This window comes from Microtus ochrogaster, chromosome 4, assembly GCF_000317375.1.
Source record: "Microtus ochrogaster isolate Prairie Vole_2 chromosome 4, MicOch1.0, whole genome shotgun sequence".
Taxonomy (NCBI): domain Eukaryota; kingdom Metazoa; phylum Chordata; class Mammalia; order Rodentia; family Cricetidae; genus Microtus; species Microtus ochrogaster.
The window spans coordinates 40,534,517-40,561,281 of record NC_022011.1 but is presented as its reverse complement, the minus strand read 5'-3'; the positions used below and the strand labels follow the sequence as shown (position 1 = coordinate 40,561,281).

At 44.9% G+C, this 26,765-nt stretch overlaps 1 protein-coding gene across 1 annotated transcript in view; it reads right to left on the bottom strand.

Moving 5' to 3' along the window:
- Positions 1–26,765, bottom strand: part of Ttll11 (tubulin tyrosine ligase like 11) — a 244,069-nt gene that overhangs the window by 175,659 nt on the left and 41,645 nt on the right. Inside the window, exon 4 of the mRNA XM_026778629.1 lies at positions 25,270–25,403. Within this exon, the coding sequence (XP_026634430.1) occupies positions 25,270–25,403 (134 nt within the window). The remainder of the gene's footprint in view (positions 1–25,269; positions 25,404–26,765) is intronic.

Sequence of the window (26,765 nt, the reverse complement as noted above, 5' to 3'; positions counted from 1 at the left end):
TAGCAAAAAGAATGGCATGATTTGTCTCTAGTGTAGTTTGAGATAGAGTCTCACTGTGTAACTCAGGCTGGTCTCAAACTCTTGATCCTCCTGTTTCCATCTCTTAAGTATTGGGGTCACAGGCACTCACCAGCCGCAATTCATATTAAGAAAAAATGGTAAAGAGAAAGCAGATGACACTCATGTAGCAATGAGCATCCATTTAAAAAAAAAAGAAAGGACCTAAGACTTATTGGAGAATTGGCCGATTCTATGGCTGGGACAGGAAAAGACAGGAGGGACTCGGACTCTTAGAGTCACAATGACACGGTGCACAAAGAACATCGGGGCTGTTAAAAGGCCTCAGGGTTCTGCTAGCTAAAGCTTGGTTAATTTAAGCATTCAAATAAATGATAGTAAAGCACTGTAACTCGATGAACAAGAGTGCACCAGTTCACACTAACATGCATGTGTACACACAGCATAAGGAAGTGAGAAAGCCAAGTTCACCCGTGAAGCAAAACATCACCAGCCAATCGAACAGGGCTGGTGGCATTATATGATAAGCATTTGGCAATCATCATCACCATAAGAGGCTGGCAAGGACTATATAAAGGTTAAAGCTGGAAGGGAGAGGGTGGTGAAGAACCTTCCCAAGATACTTACTGATTAGAGAGGGGAACAGTCTTTGCCTTGGAAATGTGGCACACATCATCTCAACCAAATGACCAATGTTAACACCGCGATAATCGGCTCGTGGACACCAGGTACCTGTAGATGTGACATGATACCCCAAGCAATACACAGCCTGGCTTCTGCCATGTATTCTAAATCCAGTAGTGAGGAAACCTCAGACAATCCTAGATTGACAAGCAGTCACCTCCTCAAAGTGCCAGTCGATGGACACAGACTGTAAAGTTCCTCCAGGAGAAGGGGCCTAAATGACACACAACTGAGAGATGCCTATGATCTAGAACTTTCTTTTCTATACATGACTCGGACAATTATGAAAAAATCTGAATAGGAAGCAATAAACAGGGAAAGAAGCAACCAACAGAATTGTAGAGAATATTTTCAAGCCACGTATACAATAAGGAGCAACATCTCAAGGAGATGGAAAACACAAACCACGCAAATGCATCTGTGCAAGCATGGGAGTCTGAGTTTGGATTCCTAGCACCCACATAAAAGTCAGGTATGGAGGGGCTGGAGAGATGGCTCTGCGGTTGAGAGCACTGGCTGTCTGCTGTGGGATAATGCTCTTGCACACTATAGAGATTTATCACTCATGTTAATCTAGTAACACGCTGATTAGCCAGTAGCCAAGCAGAAAGTATAGGTGGGGCGACCAGACTAGGAGAATTCTGGGAAGAGGAAAGGCAGAGACACAGTCACCAACCAGATGCAGAGGAAGCAAGATGAGAATGCCTTGCTCAGAAAAGGTACCAAGTCACATGGCCAAACATAGACATGAATTATGGGTTAATTTAAATTGTAAGAACTGATTAATAATAAGCCTGAGCTAATAGGCCAAACAGTTTATAATTAACATAAGCCTCTGTGTGTTTCTTTGGGACTGAATGGCTCCAGGACTGGTTAAAACAAAAACTTCTGTCTAGAAATGGCACCCAAATGTTTGGCAAGAATTTCCACATAAAGCCTGAAAAAGCATAAAAAAAAAAGGATTCTAGACAGACAAGAACAGAGTCAAGCACAGCTTCTTGGTAACCATTTTTACTCTAGTCGGCTCTATTGGTAGCAAGAAGAGGCACTGCTCCTTTAAGAAAGGTTTTCCGACTCAGCATTTGCAGCAAGAACTGCACGGAGGCTCTTTTAATATGCCACCAAAAATACTTAAATGGTGTTTATGAGCAGCCAGCGGCAAGCTTCTTAGTGGTGACATGGACCTAGAAACTCTATCAAGTTGTGGCAATAAACATGGCCAATACTTCTACCATGAAGCTAGACTCTCAGGAAACCAAGAAAATGGGCAGAGCTAGTGAGCAACGCTTCTGCTTTAATCCTAGCCATGCTGTTTAGCAGATTAAAGACTCAGAAAAAAGTAGAGATTTACAGTAAAAACAGATTCACAGATTCAGATGGAAAAAACCCTCTAAACAGTTTATAGTGTGTTTAAAAATATACACAGGCTTGGGAGAGAAAAGAAAAAGGATAAAGTCTTTAAAGAAATAGAGTAATAATAAAAGCCACATAACGATGGAAAATACACAGAGAATCTGGACACTTACTATATGTTATTGTGTTGTCTTTGAGTTGTTTGATTGCTGGGGAATGAAAAACAGCTGCTAAAAGACATTTGATTATAAATGCTGATGGATTAAACCAACTTATATTTTAAAAATGTCTTGATTTCAAAATTTAAGTCAAAAGATATGTTACTTTGGAAAAGAGGTTCTGTAGAAGTTAGCTTGATTTGGGAAATAACCAGGCTAGCTAAAAGATAAAACAATTACATTTTATTTATTATAAGGGGAAAACTCATGAAGCAGGAATGAGAAGTCCAAGCTCAGCTGTGTGGCGAGGGAACAAGAGAGAGAGAGAGAGAGAGAGAGAGAGAGCGCCTGGGACATGTACCTGTTTTTCTCCAGGTCCCAGAAAGCCACACCCTAACTTGGTTCCCTAAAAAAAAATCTCTAAAAGGAGCAGATGGCCCAGAAGAGTGCCTCTGTTGCAGTTTCCTCTGAGTTCTACATCTATAACAGCTTCAGTGACAGGTTGACATGATCCAGCCTCTCAAAATACGCAAGTCAGGATTTGACCATAATCCTAAATTTTCTTAGGGTTCTCCAAAGATTACCAGCACTCCCAATCAGCAGGAACTAGTCTAGAAAACTATGCTCACATTTCCAAAAAAGATTATAGCTGTTTGTCTTTGTTTAGAGTGTTGGTTACAAGTTGTTATAGATAACTGTTGGAGACGAGCTTAAACAAAAATACTACTTACCAGGGTAGGGGGATGGGGATTAGAAAAGTTAGTAAAGAATATGAAGACATGGGTGAAAATAATAAAACAGAAGCATAGGATAGTACGGGGGGGGGGGAGTTCCAGTGAATACTGAAATCACCTGCATTTAATTTCCATTTGCTTAAATACCCCAACCCCAAAAAGTAAGAGTAAGATAAAAAAAAAAGGCATTAACATGATACAAGGAAATGAACATACCAGTTGAAGGTTGTGGGCTATATTAGTAGTTAAATATTCTGTCATTAGATCAATCAAGTAACTCTCACACCCTAAAACAAAACATTCTGTAGGCAAACTACTCCCTGCATGAAATCCATTGTTATCTCCCTAAAGGAGTAGGAACTTAGTAGGATCCTTAGACTTTTGTTTGGGCAAGAAAAATATCTACTTCTCTAGTCCTGAAATATGAGGTCTGGATGTTAGCTATACCTGTTGACAATAACCTTGAAAGAGCAGAACTCTCTGATCTAAATCTAGATGGGACCTTTGTTTGAGGTAGAAACAGACAATAACCTTCAAGGAATAAAAATAGGTTCCAACTCTCTGGCCTTTGGTCAGGGTGGAAATAGGCTCACGTTTTTGGGACTCCACAGATAATGGTCAGGAAAAAAGCTAAACACAAGAGAGTAGATTCAGGGCTCTTGTTTAAAAAAGAAAAAAAAAGGGAAAATGCTGTAGGATAATGCTTTTGTACATTGTAAAGATTTGTCACTCATATTGGTTTAATAAAACACTGATTGGCCAGTAGCCAGGCAGGAAGTATAGCTGGGGCGACCAGAAGTAGGAGAATTCTGGGAAGAGGAAAGGCAGAGACACAGTCACCAGCCAGACGCAAAGGAAGCAAGATGAGAATGCCTTACTGAGAAAAGGTACCAAGCCACATGGCAAAACACAGACAAGAATTATGGGTTACCTTAAATTGTAAGAGCTAGTTAGTAATAAGTCTGAGCAATAGGTCAAATAGTTTATAATTAATATAGCCTCTATGTGTTTTTTTTTCTTTGACTGAATGGCTGCAGGACAGGTGGAACAGAATTTTGTTCTTCCAGAGGACCTGGGTTCAATTCCCAGCACCCACATGGAAGCTCACAACTTTCTGTAATTTCAGTTCCAGGGAATCTGACAGCCTCACACAGACATACATGCAGGCAAAATGTCAATGCACATAAAATAAAAATAAACTTTTAAAAAGCCAGGTATGATGGCACTTGTCTGTAAAACTGGTACTGGGAAGGCAAGAGTTGGGATCCCAGGGATTGCTAGTGAACAATTTACCTAAAGTGGCATTAAGGTTCAGTGAGAGATTAAAAAATTAAGATGGGGGAGTGGTTGAGAAAGACATCTATCCAAAGTGTGCACCTGCAGGACAACAGCAGGATGAAGAGCACAACATATAAATGCAAAACGTAAATACAGTGGAATGGTAAGGAACTGAATAGATATTTCCCAAAAGAAGATATGCAAAGTATTACCAGGTACGCAGGGGAAATGCTCGTTATCACTAACCACCTAAGAAGTGCAAACTAAAATCTGTATCATTGCACACTTGTCAGAATGGCTATTACCAAAGCATTGGAAAACAAACACTACTAAGAATTGGGGGAGAAACTTTTGCATATGGCCCCTGTGGAAAAAACATACTCAAAATTGTTATGGTTCCTCAAAAAGTTATAAATGTGATCTTGCAGTTTGTTTGCTACGTATACAAAAGGAAGTGGAGTTAGCATTCTGAAGAGTTGCCCACACACACCAGTCAAGACAGGAGATTATTCAAGCATCTATCAAGAGATGAGGAGTACAGAAGAAATGTAGTATACATTCATAATGGAGTATTAGTCAGTCTTTAAAAAGAAGAAATCCTGCCACTTAAAACAATATGGATAAGTCTGTGGGACTTGCTATTCAGTGAAATGAGCCAAGTGGAGGAAGATAATGTCACGTGGTCTCATGTATCCACTTAAAAGGGCTGATGTTCTAGAACAGTGGATAGGTTAGTGGTTAGTCGGGCTGGCTGGGTGGGGTTGGGGAAATGCTCGACAAAGGACATGAAATTAGATCAGAGTACATCTAAAAGGTTTATTAAGGTTTATTTCACAACACGGTGATGGTTATAGTTTATATCTCTGTTGTGAAGGCTTGGCACAGCTGGTAGGGAGATGGTCGTATTCTAGTGCACATGGAAAGAGGTTAGCTCATTAGCGCTGTGCTTCTGAAGGGGATTTCAGCAAGTGTGGTCAAAGCCAGTGTCTTAGGGCTATTGTTGTGATGAACACCAGGACCAGAAGCAACATGGAGAGGAAAGAGGGTATTTGGTTCACATGCCTTAAGTTGCAGTCCTCTGAGGGACGCCAAGACAGGAACTCAAGTTAGATGGGAACCTGGAGGCAGAAGCTGATGTGGAGACCATGGAGACTTGTCCAGCCTGTTCTCTTACAGAGCCAAGAACAACCAACTAGGGGTAGCTCCACCCGCCATGGACTGGACCTTCCTACATCAATCACTGATTAAGAAAATGTACCACAGGCTAGCCTAGAGCCTGGTCCTATGGAAGCATTTTCTCAGCTGAGGTTCCCTCCTTTCAGGCGACTTTAGCTTCTGTTGAGTTCACATAAAACTCGTCAGCACCGTCGATATTCCCCTTCTAAGTTCACATAAAACCCGTCAGCACCGTCGATATTCCCCTTCTAAGTTCACATAAAACACATCAGCACCGTCGATATTCCCCTTCTAAGTTCACATAAAACACATCAGCACCGTCGATATTCCCCTTCTAAATTATCTCACTTTTCCTCGCAGCGCGGAGACTAAGCCCGTGATGACAGCGAATACCCTTGTGTCGACTCTGAAGATTACTGAAAGTAAGATTTTTCTGTATGTATATGTGTCTGTATGTGCGTGTGGGCACAGTGTCTGTGGAAGACAGAAGAGGCCATCAGATCCCCTAGGGATAGAGCGACGGGCAGTTGTGAGCCTCCTGATGCGGGTGCTGAGAACCGAACAGGTCCTATGCAAGAGCAGCGCCCACTCGTGCTGCTGATCGGCTCTCTAGCCCAAGAGGGCAGATTTCCAGTGCTCTCCACACAGAAGAGTGGTACGTATATGAGCTAATCCACATGTAGTTATTTCACCATCGTATAATCTACACATATGCTAAACATAATAAACATAATTTTATTAATTGATAAAATTGCATTTAAATATGTTAGTAGCTTTACTTCATTGAATTTTGGAGAGGTTTCACCTTTTTTACTTTGTATTTTCTACAGTACTGAGGATCAACTCAGGGCCTCACATACGCTAGGTAAGTGCACTACCACTGAACTGGGCCCCAAGCCTCGTAATTAAATTCTTGCTGTGAAGATTTAATGAAATCAAATGTAGATATTTATTACAAATATACTACTTATTGTCTTTATTCTCTATATAGCAAACATAGGCATAAATATGCCTCTCTATATACTCTCTATATACAGAAATAGAGACATCGCATATACACTATGTATGTGTGCATTCCACATACCATACAAAGAATAACAATGCTGTATGCACATATGTGTGCATTAACACATCTGCTGTGTGGACACACAGACATGCACACAGAGCTATTCCGGTGCCCGATAACTAGGAAATTATAGCAACAAAGCTGCAGTTTATTCAAATGACCCAGGCTCCTGTTCTGTTACTTTAGATTGTTACAAATCTAAGTGAAGACTGATCTGCTATCTTTTGTGCCATCGCTAGCAATGGTTACTGGACGGAAATAATTTTAATAGGCATGTCACTTCACAGAAACTCATGAGTTTAATTTTCTAATATTAGTTTCTTTCCTTTTGCTTCCTTTCTTATTTCTGTATCTCCCCAGTGAGACTTTCCAGCTGGGAGGCTGTCAGTACATCCAGGAATTCTGAGCCTTCTCTCTCCCTTTAAATCCTGTCTTCTGCCCCAATATGCCCCAGAAGCTCTTGCCAATGTCCATCTGCAGCGTGTTCTTACTTATAAATTACTTTAGCCTTCAGTATGCCCCTTTCCTCCTAATCATCATTTAGCATAACCAACAGTGAAGAAAATGAACCATGTCAACACCTTCTGTAAAACTAAAGGTCAGGCACTGATTAAAATTTAAGCACAAGCTTTTTTTTATTTCTTTCTTGCAATCATAATTAGCACTGGCTGTCTCCTCAATGGCGTGAGGCTTCTGTAGCTGGCTGTGGGAGGAGACTTTGGACCATGCTGTGAGTCTACGCCTGGCTGTCTTGTGTATGGTGGAGCACAGCCATACGCGTTTACTCATGCGCCAGCAATGGATCCTGTGTGGCACCACATCTGCGCTGAGTGTGGCCAGGACCAGATCCAGCTACCCTTGAGGAACGAGTTTGTCAGTTTCTGAACAGAGGATAAACACGTGGTACCATTCATGCTACTGCCATAAAGAAAAGAAAAAGAAAAAAATCATGACACAGTATTCTCAGCTCTAACAACAAATGTGTCCATCATGGGATGTGCTTGAACATCCCCTGTCAAATGTTTAGAGGTCTCATAAACCTGTAGGTGTGCGTATCTGCATGCCACTTGCTTGCCTAATACCCGTGGAGATCAGAGGAGGGCATCAGGTTGCCTAGAACTGGAATTACAAACGGCTGTGGACTGGCATGCTGGGAATTGAATCTGGGTCCCCTGGAAGAGCCAGTGCTCTTAAGCACCGGCCCATCTCTAGCCTGATGTTTACATTTCATTATTTCCCAGGAAATTCTCTTGAGACCTGGAATCTGCAAAATTTTCTCAAAACTAAGTTTTACTTCTATCTTCTGTGTTGCAGAATTCCCAGCTATGTGATCTTTAAGGACATATGACTTCTGGTGTCTCAGGGAGGACATGATTCAGAGCATGGTCTGTCACCCATTGGCTGTCCAATATCAGCCACGCACCCAGAGTAAACCTCTGTCTTTGGCACCCATTGGCTGTCCGATATCAGCCACGCACCCAGAGTAAACCGCTGTCTTTGGCACCCATTGGCTGTTCAGTATCAGCCACGCACCCAGAGTAAACCGCTGTCTTTGGCGTGTGTCTAGAACTTTCCAAGGCTTATGTTTTTCATCTATAAAATGGTGGTGATAGGTGTTACGCAGTTCACAGGTTTAACGTAAGAAGTAGAAAACACACACATTGTGCAGTCATGGGTTGTGGTGAGAGTGTGCACTCTGCATGCATAAATGACTGGTGTCCATTTCCCTTTATTTACTTAAGACAGGATCTTGCTATATAGCTTGGGCTGGGCTCAAAGGCCGGGGTTACAGGTCTGTGCCGCCATCTCTGGTGTGTTTCTTATGATAACCAAAGTAAATGGATAAAACTAATTATAATAAAATGGAATAAATTGTGACTACAATTACATTGTGGACAGTGTTTGACTGTGAAAGAAAAAATGCCCATATATGTGGGAGATGCACCCAGAAATGTTTGGGGAATATTGTGCATATAACCCACTGTCAAAAAGGAGACACACACACAGAGAAGGAAAACGGGGTTGACATAGTGATCTTCAGGGTTAAGTGAGGGTTTGTAGAAATTATTGTATTATTCTTAGAGTTTTTCTTTGAGTCTGGATTTACATCTAAATAAAAATTTGAGGGGCCGAGGACATAGTTGCACAGGTAGGACTACTTGCTGTGTGAGCATGAGGACCTGCCTATGGATCTCCAACACCCATGAAGCCAGGCATAGCTGCACATGCTACCCAGCACTCAGGTGGGGCTGGAGACGGGAGGGTTGCTGGGCTCAGTGGCTGGCAGGACTAGCCAGAAACAGAGAGCTCCAGTTTCAGGAGAGACACTGCCTCAAAGGAATAAGGTGGAGAGTGACAGGGCACAACACCAGCATCCTCCTTTGCTTCTGCTTGTGAACACATGTTCCTACACACATGTATATGACATACACATGCACATGCGCACAAGCACACACTCACACACACGCGCAGACATACACATGCACATACACAGAGAAGTTAAGGAGAAGATGGAAAGGTGGCGTTAAGACAGAGTATAGAGAGTATTGTCACAGATTCAGCCTATGCAAACAAACGCTTTGTCTATCTTCTCACCTCTCTAGAAAAAATACATGGATTTTTTTTTTCAGAGGGCTGGGGAGGGGATGCATGAGCGGGTGAGGGAAAAGGACCAGAGGCACCTGCCACTGATAAGTCCAGGACTCCAATTGTGTCACCAATTCTAACTGCATTTCGTTTTCATAAAAACCGTCCATGGTGCAATCATATGGAGAAGCTTTGAACGAGAACCCACCGGGACCTTCACTTCTCTGGAGACAAGCAGAGAAACCATGGGTAATTTTCATAACAGCCACTGAATTCAAGGCTGGCTCCACGATTTTCTTGGAGAACGTTAGATGTCTCTGCCAAGTGACTCAGACAGCATCACCAAGATTTTCTTTTTTCCAAAATGAGACAAAGGGATACAAATTGAAGGGGAAAGACGACCGTTATTTGTTTGGGGAAGCATGGTTTCCTTGACCTATAAAATAGTCTCCCTGGAAAAGAATACCTGTTACCTCTCTCACTTTTCCTCTCTAAAAGCTTGAGAGAGAGGAGGGAGGGACTAAAGCAGGTCTGGAACGTGCGTGTTTATCCCCGCGCCTCTCGGAACAGAGCAGCGCTGTAAAGTAGCATGGTTCTAAGAGCTGTGATTTAAAACACTGACTCTGTCTGGGGAAACCGGGCTTTAGAATGTGCATCAATAAAGCGCCTTCAATTACAAGTGTTATTCTATTGGGCTGTCGGAGTTGGGGGGCTGTCTCGGGACAAGGTGTAGGCCTCAACACAGCTAAGTCAAATCAGGGTGCAGTTTGGTCAAAATGTAGTACTTGCTCTTTCTCACTCTTAGTGATGTGATCAAGAAATTAAGGTAATTTCTCTCAAGGTAATAAATCCATTTCCATACCCCCCCAAAGTCACAAATACCCCAAATTTAACATTAACTTTTAAAATTGTATTTATCTATTCAATGTGTGTGGATGTTCTTTCCCTCCCTCCCTCCCTCTCTCCCCAACCCCCCATGTGTGTATTACTTGTGTGACTGAGGAGGCCAGAACACCAGAGTTGCTGGGACTAGCATTACTGTTCACAGCCCTATTGGTGCTGGGAACTAAACGGGGGTCCTCTGGAAGAGCAGCCACTGGTCTAACCACTGAGCTAAGCATCCTTGGCTTAGAAGCATCCCAGGCTTAGATTTCCATCTAACACTTTATTCTCTTTCTGCACGTCTTACATCCCTTACTGGAGACCCAGATTCCTGGAGACGCCGGGTTAGCAGAGACTGCAGAGCAGGGAGCACTTCCTGGAGACGCCAGGTTAGCAGAGACTGCAGAGCAGGGAGTGCTTCCTGTGGGACATTTGGCATGACTCACATTGCAGACCTGTGACACGGGCGGAGCAAACTGGGGCTTAGACTGAAACCTGAGTGCACACATAGAAAAGAAAGGAGAAAGGCTCTCGACCCAGGTCTACATTAGCACCTAGCCTTGGCTCTTAACAGAGAATTCTGAAAATACAATGGGTGGGCTATATGGGGTCTTATACTGAGGAAGAATGCAGAGTTGGGACCCAGAGGACAGAGTCAGGGCTAAGATGGCAGCAGAGTCAGGGATGAAGGGGGTGGCACCATAAAAGGCCTTTACAGACTGATGACATCAACCTCAACACAAAAAAGGTTAGGATCTGGGAAGGAGAGAGTATGCAAGGGTAACCCTAGGAGAGGGACCCAGGAGAGAAGAGGGTGAAGCTTTAGAAGTAGAAGTCTTTCTGAATGGCCTTTGGAGGAGCCACGGGAAGGATGTGTTCTGCGCAGTCAGTCACACGGGATAACTGACCCCAGTTGCTGGCCCAGGAGCAGATGTGAGACCCCTTAATCTACGGCTCTCCTGCAGCCCTTGCCATCAGCCAGGCTCTGCAAGCTCCAGGCTACAGACCCTACAATACCATTAACAAGATCATGGATTACCTGAGGCCCTGTGTGCCCCAGCTGAAACCTTACAGCAGTAATCTGCACAGATGTTAGTGCCAGCAGGAAGTTTTATCAAAGTCCAAACCCACAGGGCTACAGATCAGAATGCAGGCACCTTAGTGATGCTCTAGTCTTCAGGAGCCTTTGGGGATAGTGAAACGAGGTGAGGGGTTCACCCACAGTGGTGAAGACATAGAGAGCACTTGAACCCTGGTCCCTTGACTCTGGCTCACTGCTTCCTTTCAGGTTAAATGAGAGCTGGTCCGTCCCCCCACACGCCTCATACTCCTGTTACCCTGGTTCCCACAGGGCCTGTGTTGAGCTCTTTACAGACTGTCTCATTATCCCCTCTGAACCATCCGTCACCAGTCTTAGTTAGGTTTCCATTGCTGTAACAAAGCACCATAAAGCACCAAGACCAAAAGCAACGGGGAGGACGGGTTTACTTCATCTTACAGCTTGAAGTGCATCATCAGGGGAGGCAGAGAACTACCGGGAGGCAGGACAGCTCCTCCTGGCTGACTCAGCCTACATTCTATGCCCCTCAGGACTCCCTGCCCAGGGGAGGTACCACATCAATCACTAATCAAAACAATGCCCCACAGATTTGCTGACAATCCAATCTTAAGGAGGCTCGCTCCTCTCTGGAGACTAGAGCTGTGTCAAGTCCATATAGGAGTAGCCAGCACACTCAGTGACCTCCATTGGAAGCACCCAGACCTTGGGTGCTGGGTGTGCTCTTATATGTGTAAACGTGTGTTGAGACTAAAGGAGATCCCGCCTGACAGTGTTCCAGAATATGTTCAAGTCCTGACCTCAGCTTCAGAACGTGGACTCACAGAAAGGCAATGGGATCAGAACCTCAACTTCTCAAGAAAAAGAAAAGATGGATGGATGGACGGACGATCACCTTTCAGCACAGAAAACCAAGGGCAAGGGCATTTTCAGTTTGTTTGGTAGCCCTGGCACTTGGCGGGTCTCAGGAAGTGTCTGCCTAGCACAAGGGGCTGAATGAGCACACAGCCTGTTTACATAAACAAGAGCACGTGCCTGCCACGCTCATCATCAGAGCAGCCAGTGCTGAATGAGGATAAAACAGGCCACGTGCATGAAAAGCCCCCAGTAGGCAGCACGGAGTGACACAGGTGCCAGCTGTCGCTTGGGCTAATGCGTGGACCTAGGCAGACCTTCTCAGGTCCAAAGAGCAGCAATCTGAGCTGGAGATGATATCATCGTCCTAGGAAATGCACCAGCTGGTGAGCAAGGGATGCAGGGACAGCACAGCCATCTCAGCAGGGGCGACAATCTATTTTTGGAGATAAAAAAAAGGAAAACTTGAAGCAGATGGGGGATGAAGTCATGCCTTTGAATCATCCGACTCCTCTGGTATCTGGATTTACCCCACTTCTGTCTACAGTCTTCTGCTCATTTGGCACCACTACCATGAGCCTAGGCCTCTAGGGATGCTGTGTCTCAAAAGCAGACAACATCCCATTCTCTAGATCTGCTCCATCCCTTGCTGTAGATGGGAAAGAGTCACGTGGCCAGGATGGGACAGCTCCTGGAAAGGTTGGCCAGTGAGTGACCTGGGCCTCTCACTACATGGCATTACTTAGGTAAGTCTCCTGTAGCCCAAGTCTGTTGTGTGTTCCCGGAAGACAGGCCAAGTCATGCTGATCAGAGGGGCCAATGTCCCTCCCAAGAGATAGAAGCTTCAGTTCAATTAGGCAGATGTAATAGAGCATCTACTTTGTGCAGGCCATCAGTAAGACCGATCAGACTTTGCAGGAGAAAGAGGGAAGAAGATGCTGTACTAACACCAAGTCCTACAACAAAAGCAGCCCAGTGGTATTGGGATCCGGCCCAGATGTGGGCAGCAGAGAAGGCTTGGTGAAGAAAGAAAATGCTAGGTAGGAGCTTAAGGAAGTATCAGAATGAAGGCAGGTGTAGAGGCATATACCTGTCATCCAACACCTGGTTATTGGAAGTAGGAGGATCCAGAGTTTAAAGTCATCTTCAGTTACCTAACAAACTAGGGGCTAGCCCTCTTCATGAGACCCTCTCTCAAAACAACAGCAAAAAGGTAGAAAGACAGACAGACAGAATAGGTAACATCAGGAAATAAGACAGCGTTGGGAGCTGGAAGAGAAACAAAAGATGAAATCATGAGCTCTCGGCTAAAACATGGCACAAATCGAGATTAAGAAACTGATGCCCCAAAACCAAGTATGGTGCTGGAGAAATAGCTTGGTCAGAGAGAGACTACACCCCACATGACAGGTAACAGCAGCACCAGGGAGGAAGAGACAGATAGGTCACTGGAGCTTGCTGGCCAGCTTGACATGCTTGGTCAGAGAGAGACTCCACCCCACAGACCTGAGGATTGAACCTGATGTTGTCCTCTGGCTTGCACATGCATGTTCACACCTGCACACACACACACACACACACACACACACACGCACACATGCGCACACACACACATGCACACACACACGCACACACATGCACACACACACATTCACACACACACACATGCACACACACACACACACACGAACAACAAGTCACAGAGTATGGAAGGAGGGGGAATTGAGACGCTGTGAAGTGAGGCTGCAGAGGGCTCTCTAGGCAAGTCAAGGAGCTTAAACTTTATCTTTTGAACAAATTCTTGGTGCCCCCAATCCAGGCAGACCAGCACACTATCTGCATACTATCTCCACGAAGGAAGTGTTCCAGTTATACTCGTTGCCTGTGGAAAAGCATCCTGACAAAAAGCCACATGCAGGAGGGAGGGTGTTTCGGACTCACAGTTCCAGGTTTACTCCACCACTGCAGGGACATCCCAGGGGCAGGAGCTGACAGCTGCTGGTCACAGCTCATCCAAAGCCAAGTGCAGAGGGAAATAAATTAATCTGGGGTACTTGCTCACTGGTGCTTAGCTAGCTTTCTCCTCTCTTGTACAGTTCTGGATCTCCAAGCCCAGGGAATGGTGCTGCCCACAGTGGGCTGGGTGTCCCACATCAATGAAGACAATAAAGACAGTTCCTAACTAGCATGCCCACAGGTCCATCCAATGTAGACAGGAATAGCCTGCTGTAAACTATCTTTCACTGAGACTCTTGTCAAGCCAGCAATTAAAGTTAACTCTCACAGACAACCACGCAAATAACTAAGTCACCAGAGGGCTACTGTGTAGAGAAAAAGGTTTGACTCGTGGATTGTAGTTTTTTTCTTTCTTCCTGCTTTTGCTCTGACCCATTTAGACTTCACTTTTCCAGTTTTAAACCCAGCAGAGAACATTGCCCAACAATGCACTTGACTCCACCCTGAGGTGCTGAATCCCCAGAGCTAACTCAGGGCAGCAGCTGCTGGGAAAACAGAGTGCTCACGCTCAATGGATCCCAAAGAGAAGCTGTAAGACATTACTGAGCAGGTTTTTGGCTTTATTCACTAAAAATTAAAAAAAAAATCTTTGCTGAGAAATACAAACTCTTTCACCATAATAAATGCTGTTTTGATAACAAAACTGTACTTTTCTCAAATACCCAGATGGAAGAACATATGCAAAAAAAAAAAAGCTTCAAGGAATTTGATTGGCCATCTGCTAAAATTGGAAGGCAAGCCTAGATTTTGCTCTCCACTGAGAAGCCTACTTGCTTCCACCTGGCGCCACCTGCTGCTTGCATTTGGGTAAAGACTTCGCTCACAGGCAGCAGAGACACTGGGTCCACCCTGCACGCTCACAGGCAGCAGAGACACTGGGTCCACCCTTCACGGATGAAATGCACTCACTACTAATCCACGCAAGAAATCACAGAGCTGCAGATTTCCTTAACGTTTTACAAAGACTCACACCTCATCTACACACACACACACACACACACACACACACACACGCGCGCACACACACGCACACACACGTACACACACATACACACACATATGCACACACACATGCGCACACACGCACACACACGCGCACACACGCGCACACACACATATGCACATGCACAAACGCACACCAATACACACAGAGACAGAAGGGCACTCACTGCAGAGGCACGGTGCCCCACGCCTGATAAAGTTGTGCACTTGGCTTTGCCTGAGAGAGTTTCAGCACAGAGATGACCCACCGACCTGAAGAAAATGCTGGCACCCCGCTGAGGCGCTCTGTTCCTTCACAGTGTTCTTTGTGAAACAAGAAATACGGGAGCACGACCCCAAGCTAGGGTCTCTCATGTGATGACATGTGACATAGCACTGGCCTGAAAAGATGTTGAGCGAACAGGGTGGGGGTAAAGGCAAGCTAACGAAGAGCCATGATTAGTATATCCCAATGTTTTCAGGAAAGATCTGTATCTGCTTCAACATGGATGTGTTTGTGCACAGGGAAAGGCTGACAGGGTATACACTAAACTGCTGGTTTCTAATTAGTGGGAACTCTCCTATGGCCATACCACCTGAACCCACCTCATCTCACCTGATAAATGGAGACTTTGTTTTGGAAAACAAGGTCTCACTAGGTAGTCCTGGCTAGCCTGGAAGTCACTATGTAGACCAGGCTGACCTCAGACTCACAAAGATCTGCCTGTCTTTACTTCCCAAGTCCTGGGATTCAAGGTGTGTTCTGCGATCACTGGAGACATTTTTAGATTTTTTTTAACCTCACCTAATCATATGTTAGTTGAATTCTTAATGTGAAGACATTATTTTCTAGCAAACCAGAGGAGCTAATAAAAATAATGCCACATTTAAAACATCATTATTAAACGGTCACCAGATGCCCGTGTGCCTCCTACTTCCCTACCTAGGGGTGTTTTCCTATTTAGATGTTAGTGCTGGATCTTGAAAACCCGGGTGTTACAGGTGGACTGACAGCCTGTGGTGCTGTTCCGGGTGGTAGGTGAGTCCTCCGGGAGGTTATTTATGCTATTGGTTTTGTGCCCTAAAGGAGCTTGCAGCGTGCCAGTCTCTTCTCTTTCTGGGTCTCACTGCCATGAGGTGAGCAGGTCTCTACCACAGGTTCCTGCCACCATGTGCATAAGGAGCCCAAGGCAACAGCACCAACTAGTCACTGGCTTGGAGCTGACGTTTCAAAACTATGAGCCAAAACAATGTTTTATCTCAGTAGGTTGATGGCTTTATGTATTTGATTATAGTGACAGAATACTAATTCACACAGGGATCAAGTTATGAGGCTGAAAGAGGAAGGGAACAGAGACCCCGGAAGAAGAGGATGGCAGGCAAGTCAGGCCCGAGTCAGACTAATACAGATTTTGTCTGTCAGACTATCTCATCCTGAATATTTCAGCTTCAATCAAATGGGCATTGACATTACAGCCTGCACACACTAAAGGAGGAAAACGTTACACCCTGCACACGCTAAAACAGGAAGACATTACAGCCTGCACGGGATAAAACAGGAAGATGTTACAACCTGCACACGCTAAAACAGGAAGACGTTACAACCTGCACACGCTAAAACAGGAAGACATTACAGCTAAAACAGGAATCTACTGGAACCATCACTTAGCCCAACTTCTGACCTTTACTGCAGAGAAAAGGATCCCCCTATGGACACAACAAAGCCACCAGCACCTGCTCAGTCCCAAGATCATTATCTTCCTCCTCCTCTACTTGGCGCCTCACCAGATCCCAGAGTATCCCACCTTCTCCAGCTCCACTATGCCCGAGTCTCCTTGGTGCCACCTGATGAACCCTCCTCGCTTCTAACCCTTCTCTCCTCGAGACCCCTGTTTCCACGTCACAGTAGAAAGTTCTGTGCTTTTATCCTGCGGTGGGGAGCTTTCCGAGACTGCTGTGTAGCCCAGGCTGGCCGCATACTCTCAGTTCTCCTGTCTTTACCTCTTGGGTACCAGAATGTATGTGTGTGACCATTCCCAGCCCAATCGTCAGCACATCCCCATCCTCTCTGTCAAATTTCACTCTTTACCCTCACCCACCTGCTCTACACGCTGACAGATAACACGCCCAGTCCCAGTTCTAAAGTCTGACCATCACCCTCCGCCTTCTACTCAAAGCTGCCACATGGCCTCCCTCGGTTAAGTTCTTTGATCTGACATTCAAGACTTGAATGGACTCGAATGGTCTTGTGTGGACTCTGCTGTCAAATCCGCATCTTCAAAACCCTACCAACACCAAACAGCTCAGCCACTGGGCCGTGGTTTTCCTCTGCTCCTGTTTCCAGTGCCCGTGCCGCTTCAGCATCTGTGCTGCTTAGGCTTTGAATAGACATGCCCCCCTCAGGCTGCTGTATCTGAGCGGTCAGCCCCATTGGAGGTGGTGTTTGGGGAGGTAAAGGAGCCCTTAGGACGTCACCATCCAGCTTCCTGCTTCTGCCATCTCATTTCCCCTGAGGCTGTGCCTTCATCACCATGATGTATCACATAGAATTACAGACCAAAATAAACCCTTTCTCCTCTTAGGTGCTTTCGGTCATAGTACTTTTTATCACAGCAGGAAAGCATCTGCTAGGGCTTTGACTTCTGGTTTACTGATGGTAAGTACAGCACTGCAAATCTGACCAGGATGACTTCTGCCAGAGAACTCCTTTAGTGTTCAGACAAATGCAGATCCGTGCGTGTGGATAAACCAAGATCAAAGGAAGTACCGTCCAAAGGTGCCTGGTGCCCACAGTTCAGAAATAGTGTGCTCACTAGCCAGAGTGAGAAACATCGGGATTCATGGACCAGCGGGCAGAGTAAACATAAAATTCCTTCCTTAATAGAGAGGAATAAACAGCTGCAGGCTGAGCGTTTCTCTAGAAAGAAAACCTGCCATCTATTTCTAAGACACTTAACTGGATCGTGTAGCAAAGTTTAGGAATTTGTGTAGGAATATAACACTCTCCAAAACTCAGATTAAAATTTCCTACACCCCACATCTGAGAAAATTTTTATTGAATTTATGTGTGTCTCTTTGTGTGTGTCTGTATGTGTCTCTGTATGTGTCTGTGTGTGTGTCTGTATGTGTATGTGTCTCTGTATGTGTCTGTGTCTGTATGTGTCTGTGTGTGTCTGTGTATGTGTGTCTGTATATGTCTGTGTGTGTCTGTGTGTGTATCTGTGTACCTGTATGTGTGTATGTGTGTGTCTGTGTACCTGTATGTGTGTCTGTATGTGTGTATGTGTGTGTCTGTATGTGTCTGTGTGTGTATCTGTATACCTGTATGTGTGTCTGTATGTGTGTTTGTGTGTGTCTGTGTATGTGTCTGTGTGTGTGTCTGTGTACCTGTATGTGTGTTTGTGTGTGTCTATGTGTCTGTATGTGTCTCTGTATGTATCTCTGTGTGTGTGTCTCTGTCTATGTCTGTGTGTCTGTGTGTGTGTCTGTGTCTATGTATGTGTGTCTGTGTGTGTCTCTGTATGTGTCTGTGTGTCTGTGTCTGTATGTCTGTGTGTACCTGTATGTGTGTCTGTGTGTGTGTCTGTGTGTCTCTGTGTGTGTCTGTCTATTGTGTGTGTGTCTCTGTGTGTGTCTCTATGTGTCTGTATGTGTGTCTGTGTGGGTGCGTCTGTGTCTGTGTGTCTGTGTGTCACTCTGTGTGTGTGTGTCTGTGTGTTGGGGAGCACATATACATGTGAAGGGCAGAGATTAATTTGGAGGAGTTGAATTTCTGAAAAAGAAATTCATATATTCACATATGAGTCCCAGAGATCAAACTCAGGTCTGACAAGTTTGGTGGCAAGCAGCATTACCGCTGAGCCATCTCCCCAGCCCAGCATCCCAGAATTCCCTTAAGTGAATGGAACATCAACAAACCGTGGGACACCTTCGAATGATCTCATGTATGTGGGATGGACATGCCAAACAAGAGAGACAGGGAAATGCATCTGAAGAAGCAACAGGTCAGCTATTCCACAAATGGGAGCGGCAGGAGGGAGAACGGCACCAGAGAAGGAACGCACATCGCAATCCAGGGACTCAGAGTCAATCGCAGGAGAAAGGCGGACTCAGAGATGAACTCCGTCATAGTGAAGAGAGAGAAAGGTGACAACACATCTTACATCAGAAATAATATAAGCAAAAAACTATAAACAGCAAGACTAGGAGGATGTCTGTCTGTGCCGCTTCTGTGCAACACTGTGTCATTCTCAAAGACATGCGAAGAAAGTTAAAGATGACCTTGGTTAAAGGAGGCATGACTTATGTCCATGGGTCAGAAGATTCAGTGTCGTTCTTCAGAGATCCATTCTACTCAAATGATACCAAGACTGAACATGGGCAGTGGTGGTACACACCTTTAATTCCAGCATTCGGGAGGCAAAGGCAGGCATATCTCTGTGAGTTCAAGGCCAACCTGGTCTACAAGAGCTAGTTCCAGGTCAGGCTCAAAAGCTGCAGAGAAACCCTGTCTTGGGGCAAAAAAAGAAAAAAGAAAAAAAAAAAGATTGAACACTCTCATTCCAACTCCCAGTGGTATTTGGGGCAGGAGATACAGAAATTGACAAAGTCTCAAATGGGAGGGGATTGTAATGCAAACAGGCTATCCATCTCCCTGTAAGACACATAGTAACTACAAAGATTAAAATAATCACTCTACACTAGAGAAATATAGAAGATGTTGTAATAACTAATTTAACCAATACCACCAGGAATATGATACCTCTTGGTATGCTGAACTGAGGAGGTTACAGTATCTTTTTTGTGTTATTTTTGGTTAAAAAAAGTGTAATCTAAATTGGACTGTGAGAGAAATCAGATAAAATCAAATTGAAGCTCCTTCTGAAACAATAAAAACTGGCAATACTGTTCAGAAAGACAAGGTCATGACATCAAAGACTGAGGAACTGTGAGAGCCTGAGGGAGGCCAACAGGAAATGATGACCAAACCAACAAGGGTCTCAGGCTAGACCCCAGTCCAGAGGAGGACTTAGCATATTGCTTCACAGTCCATCAGGGCTCATTCCCAGCTTCAGTGGCTCTGCATAATGCACACTGGGACGTTACAAGAAGTGGGTAGAAAAACGGACTCTATACTAACTTCATAGTATCTTATGAGTCTAAAATCATTTCAAAATGCTTTAGAAACTGAGTGAAAAATACAGTTTCAGATAAGTCCTGAGGGAATTTGCCACTATTAAAAAAAGAAGAAAAAGAAAAAAGAAAAAGAAAAAGTTTGCTGATGGAATCTTGCAGGTCAAATAAAAATAAAAGTAGAGGGAGCCTAGACCTAAAGGAAGAACTCACAATGCTGGGGATAGTGAGTATATGTGGTGTCAGAACTAAATGTATTTGTTTTCCATTTCTTTAAAATAAGCAACTTTCAAAAGTTTCTATAAAGCAAAGGACACTGTCAACAAGACAAAATGACAGCCTTCAGAATGGAAAAAGATCTTCACTAACCCCACATCAGTCAGAGGTCTGATCTCCAAAATATACAAAGAATTCAAGAAATTGGTCATCAAAAGAACAAATAATCCAATTTAAAAAAAAATGGAGTACATCCCTAAACAGAGAACTCTCAACAGAGGAATCTAAAATGGCTGAAAGACACTTAAGGAAATGGTCAACATCCTTAGTCATCAGAGAAATGCAAATCAAAACAACTCTGAGATTCCATCCTATACTTATAAGAATGACCAACATCAAAAACACTGATGACAACTTATGCTGGAGAGGTTGTGTGGAAAAGGAAACACTTCTGCATTGCTGGTGGGAATGCAAGCTGGTACAGCCCCTTCGGATGTCATTGTGGCGATTTCTCAGAAAATTAGGAAACAACCTTCCTCAAGACCCAGTAATACCACTTTTGGGTAAATATCCAAAGGATGCTCAATCATGCCACAAGAACATGTGCTCAACTGTGTTCATAGCAGCATTGTTTGTCATAGCCAGACCTGGAAACAACCTAAATGCCCCCTGACTGAAGAATGGATAAGGAAAATGTGGTACATTTACACAATGGAATACTATACAACAGAAAAAATGACAACATCTTGAAATTTGCAGGCAAATGGATGGAGCTAGGAAACATCATTTTGATGACGTAACCCAAACCCAGAAAGACAATTATCACATGTACTCATTCATAAAGCAAAGAAAACCAGCCCACAAATCACAATCCCAGAGAACTTAGCCAACAGTGAGGACCCTAAGGGAGACATATGTGGACCTAATCTACATGGGAAAGAGAAAAAGACAAGATCTCCTGAGTAAATTGGAAGCATGGGGACCATGGGAGAGGGTTGAAGGGGAGGGGAGCAGAGAAAAATGTAGAGCTCAATAAAAATCAATAAATTTTAAAAAAGCAACTTTCCATTGGCCTGGAGGCACATACCTATGATTTCAGTGGGAGTGGGGAGGGTGGGTGGAAATGTGGGGGAGGGTGGGAGTGAGTTTGAGGCCAATCTAGACTTTGTGAGATAAGCAAGACAAAGCAGATAACTTTCTAAAGCATAAAAAATAATGATGTGCTACAGAATTAGAGTAAAGCATGTTGGAAAAGCATGTAGATTGAGGATCGAAACAGGTCTGTACTGTTTTAAGCTATTTGGATTTTCTTAGGAATATGGTAAGCAAACTATAGGATTAGGATAAAAACTAGAAACATTTTTAAATGGATATGTTTAATAAACCTAAAGAAGTGACAAAGCAAACTTTTAACTCAATTAATCTAAACAAGACAAATAGAAGATAATTAGCAAAAGTCCAGACCCAAATTCCAAGGCAATATCGCACACTAAGTGTAAATGGATTACATACAATAATTAAAAGGCACAGACTATCAAGCAGGCTAAAAGACAATAACCTATATACAGGCTTTCAACAAAAATTACTCTTTTAAACGTGGATAGTTTGGAAGTAAAAGAATAGGAAAGTGTATCATGAAAATACTAAGCCAATAAAAGTTGGAGGGTGCTTGTCAATATCACAGAAAGCACACCTCAGGACAAAGAAATCATTTTATAAAGGAGTATGATCATTAAAAGAACATTTCAAAACACATGCAAAGAAGAAATACAATTACAACTGTAGTTGGAAATTTCAGTATCTGGCAGTAAACTAGTAAATGAAGATAGGACACTATGGAGAACTAACTAGACCTGACACTTACAGAATGGTACATCAGCCAGGACAGAACACAAATAACTTCAAGTACATATGAAATGTTCACCAAGACAACATACGGGCCACAAGGAAACAATCAATACATTTTCGAGGACTGAGGGAGCAGCAGCAGAAGGCACCTACTGCAAGCCTAGCAGCTTGGGTTCACTCCTAGGACCCACACAGCAGGAAGAGAGAACCTATTCCCAAAGAGCATTGTCCTCTGCCCGCCACACACACTGTGGAATGTGATGCCCAACACTGACACAAACAAAAATAAATGTAATTAAAATTGTAAGCATGTTTTATAAAAATTAAAGAGCTTGATATAATAAAGAATATAATTTCCAACGTTAACAAAGTAAAATTGAAATCATTAACAGAAAGTATTTAGAAAATATCAAAATAATTGTAAAACTAAGCAATACATTTATAAATAGAATTATAAATTCTGAGCAACAGAATTCTCAAAAAAAAGCCAAGAAGGCTGTGAGCGAAAATAAAATGGAAACTAGGAAACTCTCTGAGAGTTACTGGGAGCAGAGCAAAGGGAGACTTACTATATTTCCATTTCAGCTGGGAGGAAATAGCACGATAGAGATTATGTCTCCGAGCAAGGCGGAGAGAAAGAGCCAGCTCTGCTCGCCAGGTGCTCGCCACTGTCACTGGCCTGGTAGAAATGAAGACCCTCAGAACAGACAGATCACTCCATCTGACCGACTGTTCAAACAATGGACCACCAAAGAACGGAATTTCCCCAGGAAGCTCATTCTGGGAAAGGAAAGAGCCAGCCAGCAGGGAACTTGTTGCAGCACAGCCCCAGATGCCCACACGGGCTCAGTGATGGGTGAGACCGCACTCTGAGCAGCCACTGACTGTGTGCATCCTAGGCTGGCTACTTAAACTCTGCTCCCACTTCAGGACCTCTGAGGGGTTTGCTGAATCTCTCTCCCCTCCCCAATTGGGCCACACTGAATAAATGTCAGGGCTTTTTTTTCTGCTTTCAGTTTTTGATTTGTCTCTTTCAATTGCTTATTGAGGAGAGGAGAGGTGACCAGACCTGACTGGGCAGGATGTTTAATAACACCACGGTACTACACTTACGCTTACACACGTGCTCTCTCCCCCCACAATAGTAATAATTTTCAATATTTGGATCTATTACCAGGCATGGTGGACTGCACCTTAGTCCCGGCACTCAGGAGGCAGAGATAGGTGGATCTCTGTGAGCTCAAGGCCATCCTGATCTACAAGCGAATTCAGGAAAGCCTGGGCTACATAGCGATACCCTGTCTCAGAAGGGGGAGGACAGAAAGAACAACAAGAACAAGTCCTTAAATATCAGAAAAAACATGAAAAGGAAAGAACAAAATCTGAGCACAGTGGCCCACGCGTATAATTCTAGCAAGACCCATCTCAGAAAAAACAAAAGTACCAGAAAGAGCTAGAGTTAAGCCATCAGAACATCACAATGTCATGTCTGTAACAGCCCGTTGTCACTGCTGCCGGGACACGGGGACCTGCTGCTTGAGAACTGTCGGTGAGGAAGCCAGTAACTCACAAGGTCACATGATCCCGAGAGTCCCAAGAGCACAGGCATCTACAAACCTACAGCTCAACAGTCTGGGCAGCTTTTACCTCATCCCTGACCTGGAAATAAACCCAGTGCCCTAAATGCAGGATGGATAAACACACAGCGGTATAGTCATCTAACGGAACACTGTCAGCAATACACATACAAGGCCCCCCAACACACGTGTTCTCTGTCCAGCGGGAGGGTTGAGGACGCGAGACCTGAGCACAGGGACACACACGAGGGCTTCTGCGATGGATGGTGGGCACGCTCATCTCACTAGATCCTCAATGTGCTGGATGGAGTGCTAGCTCCACCCGCTTAACCACTAGACAGAGTCGAAGAGACCAGAAGGGAAAGTGAGCAGAGCCATGGGCGAAAGCGGAAGTGCTGGTAGCTGCTTTAAAAGTTACCTTTATTGAAGCAAAATTTACACATAGTAAATACATGCCTGCCTGCCATCCATCCATCCATCCATCCATCCATCCATCCATCCATCCATCCATCCATCCATCCCCAATGCTGGAGACCAAACCCAGGGTCTCACACGTGCAAGGTCTCTATCGCTGAGCTTCTAGACCCCAAGCTTCTCTTTAAAAATGAGCAAGCTGAGGTTTTCGTTTTTCTTTCCTTTCTTTCTTCTTTCTTTTTCTCCCACTTCCCCTCACTTTCTTTTTCCCAAGACAGGTTTTCTCTGTGCAGTCCTGGCTGTCCTAGAACTCACTTTATAGACCAGGCTGGCCTCAAACTCACAGAGATCCACTTGCCTCTGTCTCCCAAGTGCTGGAATTAAAGGTGTGTGCCACCACAACTGGAAAGCAAGCTATTTGTGTGTTTGGTAAATCTTAATTATTTCAAATTCTAGATTTTTATATTAGACCCCAAAACAATGTTGGGGTATTTAAAGTGTCTCTAGGCCTCAGTGTTGGCTCTAGAGCTAAATCGTATTTCTTGATCAGACTTCATAATTTCTCAAAGCCTAAGTCTTCTCGTCCATAAATGGGCATAATTCATAAAACCAATGGCATAAAATTACTTTAGTGTTAGAGGAATCCTGCCAAACTACGAGCACAATGCCCAGACAGTAAAACCGCGAACGTAGCTGACCTGTCCTAGGAGACCAAGGTCTGTGGCTGTTACCCTGTAGCCCGTGAGTATGGCATGCTCTGCAGAACTTGTCAAAGGTTTGGTTCTGAGTCTCACTTCCCCACCACAGCTGTTTCAAACCGGTAGCCAAGACTCTGGAGCATCTTCTGGCACAAGCTTAAAAGTGGACACATAAAAGGCTTCCCACGTCACGTTGTTAGGCCTGCATGCTGGTCTTTGAGCAGCCAACTATGCTGGTGGCTGAGAAGCCCACCCCCAAAATCCCCCTTCCACGGCCCAATCCACTTGTGGGCCCACACTGCTCAGGCTTCCTGGTTTGCAGGTTCCCCAACTCCATGATCCAGCCCTAGTACCTGTCACTTCAATTTACCTCCCTGACGTCCTGCCTGTCCACTCCACAAGCTGCCTCCATGGCTGGGAACACTCACGGCGGGCAAGCAAGTTGCTCAACTTTCTGGTGCCCCCTTGGCCCAGCTCCCAGGATACAGCTGCAGTCACAAGCACAATTATTTGAGGCCATAGGCTGGCATGCCATCTACCTCAGTGACAAAGAGCTGGAACTCTTCGGGCAGAATCCACGAGCGAGGGTAGAAGTTGTACTCGTCCGGAAACAGGTTCTGCATGATTCTCAGCGCTCTGCTCAGGGTGATTTTACGCACCATCTCCGTCATGCCTGAAGAGAAGAGAAGCCGTGAGGCTCGACCAGGGTAGGCCACCAGAGACGTTTAAAGCCTCCTGCCCACCACGGTCAAGTTCTCAGGAGCAGAGACTTGCGGATTAGGAGGATCTACTAACGAAAGGAGAATTGGTCCATTTATCTCCCCTCACTGTAAAATGGGAGTGCGAGGTTTTGCCTCCATTTGAGCCTCGAGCCTGAGATTATCCTTTGTCATCTTTGCGGGTAATAAAGTTCTACCTCGCACTTGCTGAGCCCCTCTCTACCGCATGCCAGCACACATTACTTCACAATTCCTCTATCCTGTGGACTCCGGTGACATCATGAGAAACTTAATCAGGCTGCTTTGTTTCAATCTTCCCTGACAACTAAAGGCATAAAATAGAAACACACATGCCTCTCCTCTTCCCCCTCCCACACGGCCCAGCTCGGTCTGATCAAGTTCACTCTGGACTCTCCCCGATGTCCCTGCCTCCGGCTACTCTCTCCTTTTACCCACATTCAGCCTTCTCCACCGTCCCTAGGAGCAGCCATGTCCTTTCCATTTTGTTTGTTTTTCATTCAACAAGGCCCACAGGCTCCTTGCTCCGAAGACTCCAGGCCCCCAAAGCTCCAGCACACACCCCCTCCCCAAAGGCCCTACAGTGTCCACACCCTCAGACTCCAGGCTCCAGAGGCTCCAAGCTTTGCCTCTGTCCTGAAAACAACCTCTCCTCGCTTGAGAGCCTCCCTGGCTCTAGAACCCATCGAGACTTGCAGTGACTGATCCACGACTGTTTCCCTCTGCTAAGTTTGATTGAATTCTACAGCTGAGGCTTTTATGTGTTTTTCTGATCTCTGCGTTGGTAACTTATCTTTTGCTCCTTGTGACCTGAGCCACACACGGCTGAGTGGGGTTTCCAGTGTTGCTTCCCCACCGCCCCACTGGCCCCCATGGAGCTATGGCATGCTGTGGCCTGTACCAGGTCAGCTCCTCCAGAATCTCCCCCAGCCCGCAGGCTCGGTTGAGCGTGCTCTCTTCAGCACAGTACTCTGACTAAGACTCGCTCATCCCTGAACCAGCGCCTGCCGCCTGATCACCTGCCACTCCCACCGACAGGGAAGCCCCCGACTGCCACGTGCCACCTCGCCTTTCAGACCTAGAAACCCGGTAGAAAACTGTTGCCTGTCGGCTAGGAAATGGCACCTTTGGACTTTCTTAAAGCAAAGACAGAGCCAGGTGTGGTGGCACACCGCTGGATTCCCAGCACTCAGGAGGCAGAGGCAGGAAGATCACAGCAAGTTTGAGGCCAGCCAGACTGAGGCCATCCAGGGCTACACGGAGAGCCCTGATTTTGTTTCAAAAACAAAACAAAAAAC